At 43.7% G+C, this 9,216-nt stretch overlaps 2 protein-coding genes across 2 annotated transcripts in view; one reads left to right on the plus strand and one right to left on the minus strand.

Annotated features, from left to right (window-relative positions):
• LOC106811483 overlaps positions 1-9,216 on the minus strand; it is a 13,875-nt gene that overhangs the window by 626 nt on the left and 4,033 nt on the right. The window contains exons 2-5 of the mRNA XM_014815122.1: positions 4,583-4,730; positions 3,802-4,020; positions 1,021-1,203; positions 3-595 (exon numbers count right to left, since the gene is read on the minus strand). Coding sequence (XP_014670608.1) covers positions 3-595; positions 1,021-1,203; positions 3,802-4,018 — 993 coding nt within the window. The 5' untranslated portion in view covers positions 4,019-4,020; positions 4,583-4,730. The remainder of the gene's footprint in view (positions 1-2; positions 596-1,020; positions 1,204-3,801; positions 4,021-4,582; positions 4,731-9,216) is intronic.
• Positions 7,497-9,216, plus strand: part of LOC106811484 (DNA-directed RNA polymerase III subunit RPC8-like) — a 14,932-nt gene continuing 13,212 nt past the window's right edge. Inside the window, exons 1-2 of the mRNA XM_014815123.1 lie at positions 7,497-7,810; positions 8,505-8,601. Coding sequence (XP_014670609.1) covers positions 7,700-7,810; positions 8,505-8,601 — 208 coding nt within the window. The 5' untranslated portion in view covers positions 7,497-7,699. The remainder of the gene's footprint in view (positions 7,811-8,504; positions 8,602-9,216) is intronic.

The raw sequence follows: 9,216 nt of genomic DNA on the forward strand, positions 1-9,216 counted from the left end.
GCGGGCGCGAGGGCGCCGCGGTGGAACAGCGCGACGCCGGCGTGCTTGTGGCGCGCGGCGACGCGCAGACGATCGCTCGTCGTCATCGCCCACACCTCAGCGACGTCGTCGGGGAAATCGAGCAGGCTCACGCGCAGACGCAGCCGCGCCGAGTCGTCGCCGCGATCCGCCGCGTCGCGCGCTGTTCTGTCTGCGGTGTGCTCGACAGGTTCGCTTAACGTTCTGTCTGTGATGTTGCCGGAACATTCGACGGGATCGCGAGCTGTTCCAGCCGCAGTGCGTTCCGAGGGATCGCGTGATGTTCTGTCTGTGGCATTTGTCGTGTGTTCCATGGGATCACACGACGCTCCATCTGCGGCATCTGCAGTGCGTTCTGCAAGATCACGTGATGTTCCGTCTGTAGTGTGTTCTGCGGGATCACGTGAAGTTCTGTCTGCAGTGTGTTCTGCGGGATCACGTGAAGTTCTGTCTGTAGTGTGTTCTGCGGGATCACGTGAAGTTCTGTCTGCAGTGTGTTCTGCGGGATCGTGTGATGTTCCGTCTGCCACGGCGGCGCTCACTTCACTCTCAACAGGGTGTCTTGTGCCTTCGTTATCTGCGCATCAAGGAAAGAACATTTACTTACAAGAATGACTTTCCTACAGGAATTAAACGCTTGCGTTTTTGTGTCTACACACGTGAAGCAGGTTGCCTAGATACATACAACCTTATTATAGATGCTCGGTTGTTTCCATTGGTGAGTACACTTACGGCCAGAGATTTAACAGAGAAAAACACACCAGGAACAGACTAAGATCAAGATGTTTTTCAAGTACTCTGGCTGCTGTAAGAGTGTATTTAGCTAGAATAAGATTGAATCGTCAAGAAGTTAATGTGCGCAGAAGTTTTCTGAATGACACGATCTACGACATGCAACCTCACGTAATAATAAACATAACCTCCAATAATTGCACTGCACTATACCGACTATACGATACATTTACCACACTACTATATATTTACGGGGTTCTAATACGCCACCTTCAGGCACAATAGCAGTGGAGGATCTTGCCATGACAGTTTTCCCGTCGTCTCCACAGACAGAGACACCTGGTGGTGCACGCCACACGGCCGGATGTGGGAACGAAACCTCGCAAACTTCTCCCCGTTTCATCGACTCCACACATTTGTCGATGATTTCGTCGATGGGTAGGTCGCCATCGCCTGAAGCATTGAAACTGAATTAAATCCATGCAATTTCCTTTAAAGTAATTATTACCAGAGTTTTCCAGTGTTCACCACTTTCATGATACCTACCGTTATTGCTTGAGTAACAGCAATTGTCCAGAGTAACGATAAAATGTCTTATAACCTTCGTATTCACCAAAACATGCAATTTTCGAACTAGTTTGGTAAACAATCGTGTGCTGTAATCTAGAAACTCTAGCCGGTAGTCTTGGACTAGCTAGTATAGCGCCGTCGCCTATCTGCTATAGACATAGTACAGTCTCTCTCAAATGCACTTGTTTTCAATTTATCACCGACAATTTACAAGTTTACCAATTCTGCCATTATTGCGATACGATAAAATGCATTGCTGTTATCAGGGTGGTCCACAACCTAAAATTCAAACATGTAAAACTGGGAACTTTAGAGAAGTACTTAAGATATAATTTGAAATGATGTGCGTGAAGCGCACATCACGAGCGCGAAGAGCGTAGTCACTTGCGGCCGGGGTCCAGAGCCCGCCTAACGGCCCTGGAAGCTCAGGGGTTTTAGATGCTCTCTGGTGCAATCTGAGCCATATTTTGGAGTATTTTTGCACAAAATTTGTGACCTATATTTCCAAATAATTTGGGTTGGGTCAAGAGTCATGAGTGATGAGTCATTTTTCATTGTTCAATTTGTATACTAGTGTGAATGTAACCAGTAAAATGTTATAAAGCAATGTGCGAAAAATGCAAATAAATGTACTATAAGGTGAAACTATATTGATAGAGTGTGGGTAGCATGCGAGTTGCGAGTTGTTAATTAAAAAATGGATGAGAAAAACATCTTCTTACCAAATTTAAAGCAAAGGTACCGCAACAAATAAAAACCTACAGTAGGTATAAAAACCTACAAATAAAAACCTACAAACAAAAGTAAAACCTACAGTAATATGGTTTATAAACTGGCGAAAAGAAATGCTATTTGGGTCTTTGAAAGACATGCATGGATTACTGGATTAAAACACTTAAAATGACCAGGACTGAAGCAGTTGTTCAAAAGTGGATAATTCAGTCGTATTCACTGGATAGTGATTTATCCAGTGGATAGCGCTATCCACTTTTGAACAACCAGGGCCAGGCTGTTTCGACCAGGCGCGTAGGCCCTTGAGCTCGCATGATCCCCCCCCCCTAGAATTCACTTCTGGATCTGCCACTGCATAATGGGAGTAGCCGAAATGGGAATATTGCCGATTCTGAGAGTAGACGAAATGGGAATAGGCGAAATGGGAGTAGGCCAACTGGGATGTTACCAGATAAACATATAAGTGACATTTTTTGCTGATCAAGCAGTCGACTCTAGGGCTTTGTTAGAGGTACGGTCAGCCGGCCCAAACAGCCAACCTATAGTATTTTAACTTTTTTTACGACAGGTAATTCATGGGAAAAATAGTTAAGCATTGAGGTTAAGTTAATAGTTAAGCATTGAGGTTAAGTTAATAGTTAAGCATTGACTTACTAATGCGAGTTGCAAATGATAAATATCTGGCAATATATGGTACTATCCCAGTACTCGACTCGCAACTTGCAACTCGCAGGTTACCAACGCTGATATTCAGGCCTCGAATTAAGCGACGAGAGGGGCAAGGCAATTTTTTGGGGGCATGTGAGAAATTGCCTTGAATTTTCTCTAAAATGGATGGGCACCGAGGTAATTTTAAAAGGCATCAAGGCAACTCTCACAATTTGAGAAGGGCACCAAGGCCATTGTTATGGAAAACTTTGTGTCATCGTATGAATTCTACTAAAATTTCTCTAAATTTACTGCACTTAGCAAGCTACACACCGTACAGATCACTGGCCATTCTTGCGCGAGCGTCGTTTCCCGCGCTTTAAATCGCACGCGGGCCGAGTCCGGCCGTGCAGCATTTAAATATTCGTGTTCTACCACGGGCATACACAGGTGCACTATTTATCGATCGTCTACTGGCAGCGGTTGGCAGCAATACCACGTTATTGTTTTTGCCGCCGGGTAGACTGGTATCCGGCCTCACGCTCTGCTAGAGAATGTACACGCTCTGCGACAAACAGTGCGGCCGCGAACCAGTCTAGCCAGAGGCAGAGGCACCGACGGCAATTACAGAAAAGGGCAAGGCAGGTCACTGCCGTCGGTCGGGTTGGATTTTCAGGGGCAGTACGGCGATTGATAGGGGCACCGCCGACAATTGCCGTCGGTGCCGTCGGTTAATTCGAGCCCTGCTGATATTGATATGAGGCTCAGGACAAGTGAAACTCTATGTCGGGTCTATGTTGGCTAGTTGCCCAATTGGACAACTAAAAAATTTCTAGTTGCGTAATATTCCTAACATCCTTTGAGCCAGGGCGCTATATCACGACAAAGGACATTCTCACATTATATTTTCAAAGGTCGCCGAAAAAAACTCTCGTAATAATGGCTTTAAAACTTCGCCGATTATGGATTAACGCTACTGCGTGATATTTAAATCACACATCGCTCTACAGTTGGTAGGGTTTATGTGTGTGTGTGTGTGGGGGGGGGGGGCTACGACGGGTCACGTGGTTATGATGCATTTGGAGAGGAATCATCACTAACCTACTGTTATCTCCGTCGGAACGCCTAGCTTCACAGTGCATGTCTCCTCGTCCAGTGCGCAGTCCGTTAGCTGATTTACGACGACTTGACAGGTGGCGCCCTCTCTTGGTGCTGATATTCCGTGACCATGCTCAATGATATTCTTACTGAAGGATTTATCAGGGGGCTGCCATAGCACCGTGTCAACTAGATGATCCCACCGAGTATCAGGTTTCATGCCTGCAATGATGAATGTCAATTGCCGCCAATGTAAAATGATTTCCCACCGTTACCATCTTAATGCGATCAAAAATAACTGCATATTTTTGCCATAAATTTTCGTTTGACTTAAATCAAGCTTTTTGCAAATTGCACGCAATGGTTAGGGTTAGGGTTAGGGTTAGGGAGTAGGCGTAGGCGACTCCCTAGACTCGTTAGTGGAGTAGGCGAGGTACGGTCCGGCATATTAGATAGTACAAGGGTATGTTCCGGCAGTACCCTGGGGGACATAGACTCTCTCAGCATAACTAATTGCCCAAGTCCCAGACTTTAACAATTAGCTCATCAGTGCAAAGCAATAGGGCCTACATGTATTATAATGGTAAAAACACAGATAGATGCACACATGGTGTCAAGTATTAACAGCTGAAAGTATGCATGATGTAGCTTTGGATGTTGGTCTAATCAGCCTTTAGAATATGTTGTCTTGGTTTTCAACTCATGCATAAAGTAAATAGCTGAACTTGCTTGCATAACAAGTCCATTATAATGCATAACATAATCTTGTCGACACGAGACCCACCTGCAGGCTGAAACTGGAACAGCAAATGGAACTGTGGGCAGCGTGCTCCCAGATTGAATTATTTCACAGCTGTTCCAACTTCCATCTTTGCTTAGCTGGTTGTCTCTCAGGCCTCGTTTTGCACCAAGTGGCAGTTCATGCAATCCACCTGTGAAGAGGCCACAGAATATCTTAGAAACCTAGCACTAGTTGAGCAGTTGTTGGTGTTGATTTCCTCCATCATGTTGTTGCAATCATAGCGCTCAAAAACGAGGCTGAAAGTGTGCTTTTCGACAGTTGCTTCGAAAAGGCGTTGACCGAAGCCTCATCAGAGATTGTGTCGACCTCAATGGACCACATGGTGACCTCTCTCCATACGGCGTGACCGTTGGTAAAAAATGTTTCTTGTTTTCATTCCCGATTTGTGATCGGTTTGCCCGATGTGTTCAGAAAATTCCTATATATAGCTGACATACTCATGACAGCAAGATATGATTGAATGAAAACAGTGCTGCATTTTATACCGTTTTTAAATTATCACATTTCAGTTCTACGACGTTTATTGTGACTTTCTGTGAACCAGGGTGATACTCCATTAGGAATGTTCCCAAATTTAATGTCATTAATGGTCATAATAACATATATATCAAGAGCTAATAATACCTATTAAGGTATATTTATACCTAAGAGGTATTATTAGCTCTTGATATATATATATATATATCAGGAGTAGATAATAGGGAAGGAGTGTGACATCAATAAACAAGGGAAATTCGTCATTTACTAGCCTTAAAATACTTACGCTTTTACTACGCGTAACTCAACCAACTTGAGCTCAAATCGTACACAGTACATTCGCCTAGCATCGTGCGAATCGTTTCCTCGTTTACACAAGCAATCCGGAGATACAGACTAAAACGTACGACACGATTATCCATTCTTTGGCCATCAATCCAAAGCCATTGCGCGCCTCTAATTCAAACAAAAGGCAGCTACATAACCACAGCTTGCTAACTCGGCGGGTAATGTGGCTCGCTGGGAGATTTGAGCCCGATCAGCTGCTGCTGATTGCGGTTGGCGTGCGTGCGTGAGGGCATGTGCAGAGGTGGCTGCTGTACGCCGGTATGCCTGTGTACCGGGTCAAAGGTTATCTCGCCGAGTGTTGATGCCTAATCTCCCAGCGAGCCACATACCTCGCCGAGTTAGCAATAGCGCGTTAGGTAGCTGCTTTTTGTTTGAATTAGAGGCGCGCAATGGCTTTGGATTGATGGCCAAAGAATGGAGAATCGTGTCGTACGTTTTAGTCTGTATCTCCGGATTGCGGGTGTATACGAGGAAACGAGTCCGATTTGAGCTCAAGTTGGATGAGTTACGCGTAGTAAATCGTAGGTATTATAAGGCTAGTAAATGACGAATTTCCCTTGTTTATTGATGTCACACTCCTTCCCTATTATCTACTCCTGATATATATATATATATTATATGTATATATATATATATGGTCATGGTCATATCAGGGCTGCCAACTCTCATGCATTGACCGTGAGACTCACGCATTTTGACCAAATCTCACGCTCTCACGCTGATCTTACAATATCTCACGCACAGCAAAAAAATGCTGAGATATCTCACGCATGAATATCTCTTCATGAATAAAACGCTGAAATATCTCATGCACAGCAAAAAAATCTTACAATATCTGAAAACACTCACTTTAGTATGCACCAAATTGCACAAATTAAAGTTGTAAAATGCAAAAGCTCCCTACCGTGGGAGGGAGGGGGAACCCCCCTCCCATACCCATCCCCCACTCGGTCGCTTCGCTCCCTCGCATCTCACTCTCGCCTAACACCCAATGTTGGCTGCCCTGTCATATATTAGTTTGTGGTTTAATGTCATTTAGGTTAGGGTTAGGGTTAGGAACTTAATTAGGGTTAGGGTTAGGATTCTCAATCATTATTATAAATCATTAATGATATCAAAGTTGGAAACACTCCTAATGGAGCGTTAGCCGTGAACCATTGGCATAGCCTAATCTTCCAAGTTCTGCTGATAGGGTCTATGTCCCCCAGGGTACGGTCCGGTATACCGAAACGTACCCTGGTACTAAATACTACTATCTAATATGCCGGACCGCACCTCGCCTACTCCACTAACGAGTCTAGGGAGTCACCTACGCCTACTCCCTGACCATAACCCTAACCATAACCCTAACCATATCAGCTAGATAGTTACCAGGGTACGTTCCGGTATACCGGACCGTACCCAGGGTACGGTTTGGCAGTACCCTGAGGGACATAGACCCTATGCTGCCTATCAGCCCAAGTTCTAGTACAATAATTATGGCAATTAGGCATGGATTTCGGCGCAAATACACTTTCCTACCGGTCAATATGGCGGCACCCGACTCCGAACCCCCTACCGCCCCGCCCCCGCACACACGCTAATCACTATCAGTATCACGCTATGGCCGGTAGGAAAGTGTATTTAACTATTATATCTCGCGAACGAGTTGAGTTACGTTTCTAGAATTCTACGTGCATGTAGACACCACTGATCTGTACTATACAAAAAAAGTTAGTATAGTAGAGATTAGTGGTAGACACATGTCTTAGCCCTAATCTCAGTGAGTGATACTGACCGGTAGGAAACTGTATATGCGCTCAACAACAAGATGAACCGGCCATTTGCGCTTTTGTTTTCAAATGTAACCCAACAAGAGTAGGCCAGTTTTGTTATTACACTTCTTGAGTTACATTATTGTATCTAGCAGCCTCTATGCTCCGTAGCAAAGCCGGGCGTTATGATCGCAGTGATATCATAATTTTTAATACAATAATACAATAATAACTAAAAATGAAAACAATTTTTCGGAAGTAGGATTAGGCAAGTGAAATGTCCGAGAGATGGCGGTAGCGCCGCTACACAATATCATTACGATTTACGTTTTGAATGTATTTAGTATTTTTAGAATAGCTTTTAGTTATTTTTGGGCATCCTCTTGTAATTATACGGACCGCTGCAGCATGGGAGGAACGTAACGTTCAACTGTCGAACTGAATGTCTGCCCCAGTAGTGCTGTAGTACAGTGTCAGTAGTATACTGTATAGGAGTCAGGACTCTGTACTGCACGTAAAAATGTTTGTTCTTACCGACATGACAGACGTGGTCAAAGTGCCTCCGTGGATGTTCAATCTGAAACTAAATGAAGCAGTTGAACAAGAGTTAAACAAAAAATTTGCTAACAAGGTAATGACCGGAACTAGCTACGTATTACTGCTATGTGAGAAACAGTGGCGTTAGTATCACTCAGGCTAGCTAGATACAATAATGTAACCCAAACCCAAGAGGATAGGGGTATCCCTATATCCTCTTGGGTTTGGGTTACATTATTGTATCTAAGGCTAGCCAGAAAAATAAACGTAGCCTAATAAAGGTTAGTCTTCAAATTCCAAGGGAATATATCGAAGACGGAGACAGACAAAGTTGATAAAATAGACAGCATCACTGTGGATTGCAGTGTAAAAACTTCAATTCTGCAATTGACCAAAGAGGAAGGACAATACTTCCAATATGGAGTGAGAGATAGAAGAACCAATACTTTAAGGGATGCTTTGAAAATGGCACATGTCGAAAGCAATGATCACCCTCAAATCATTCAGTGCTACAAACAGAAATGCCAATCTTCACTTCACCATGATAAACTTTATGAAATATGAAATATGTTGGACGAGCTAACCTCCAGTTCACCTCACTGTGATTTTGCCATATCGGACTGTTTACCGAATGCAAAAAATGATGCTAGCAATAATTGCTCCCAAATTTAAGTTGAATTTAAGGCATGTTCAAGCGCTAGTGAGTGGGTATTTGCATTTCATCACCGGGTGTACCAACTAATACATGTAATGTATAATTATATAGTTGTTTTTTTTTACATTTATAGGTCGTACATAAGCTGGGTCTGTGTATAGCTTTGTATGACATATCCAAGCTTGAGGACTCGCATGTTTTTCCAGGTGATGGATCATCTCACACAAAAGGTAAACTAGTGTTCGCTTATATTTTACTTCATTCCAAATACCCTGCAACATATTGACACTACAACAGGCTTTCATTTTTAAGGGGCGCGATCGCGCTCGCGCTCCACTGCGCACCCGAAATTGTGCCATGGTGCGCGCATCATCGCGCCTCATAAAAGTGGTTGAAATCGCGCACGAAAAGTATGTATATTATGTTGAAATAGCGCTCCATAGAGTTCTCAATGTAGGGGGGTACAAAAGGGTTAGCAACATACAACAATTTGTGGTGTGTAAGTGACTGAACGTATGGCAGAGGTACAGGTCTGGTTACTACCCTCAGGTTTATATATATATATAAATACAACTAAACAACAGCATCCAAATACAGGTACCTATACGGTAGCCACAAGTTACCTGCTCGTTTTCTACTATACGTGGCGAGAAGTGGTTTTCTGCTGACGTGAAACAGTCGTAGGGCTGGAGGGGCTACATACGTGGCTACTACGTACAAGTAATTTGGCTAGTTTGTTGATGGATTGTGATGATATTTTGTGCTGAAATATGCAGGTACATGGATTAGAATCTCTAAGGATGGAAATCAGAATAATTAAAACAAGTTTATTTTTACATCCGATC

Source organism: Priapulus caudatus, unplaced genomic scaffold (genome assembly GCF_000485595.1).
Source record: "Priapulus caudatus unplaced genomic scaffold, Priapulus_caudatus-5.0.1 Scaffold544, whole genome shotgun sequence".
In the NCBI taxonomy this organism is placed as follows: domain Eukaryota; kingdom Metazoa; phylum Priapulida; class Priapulimorpha; order Priapulimorphida; family Priapulidae; genus Priapulus; species Priapulus caudatus.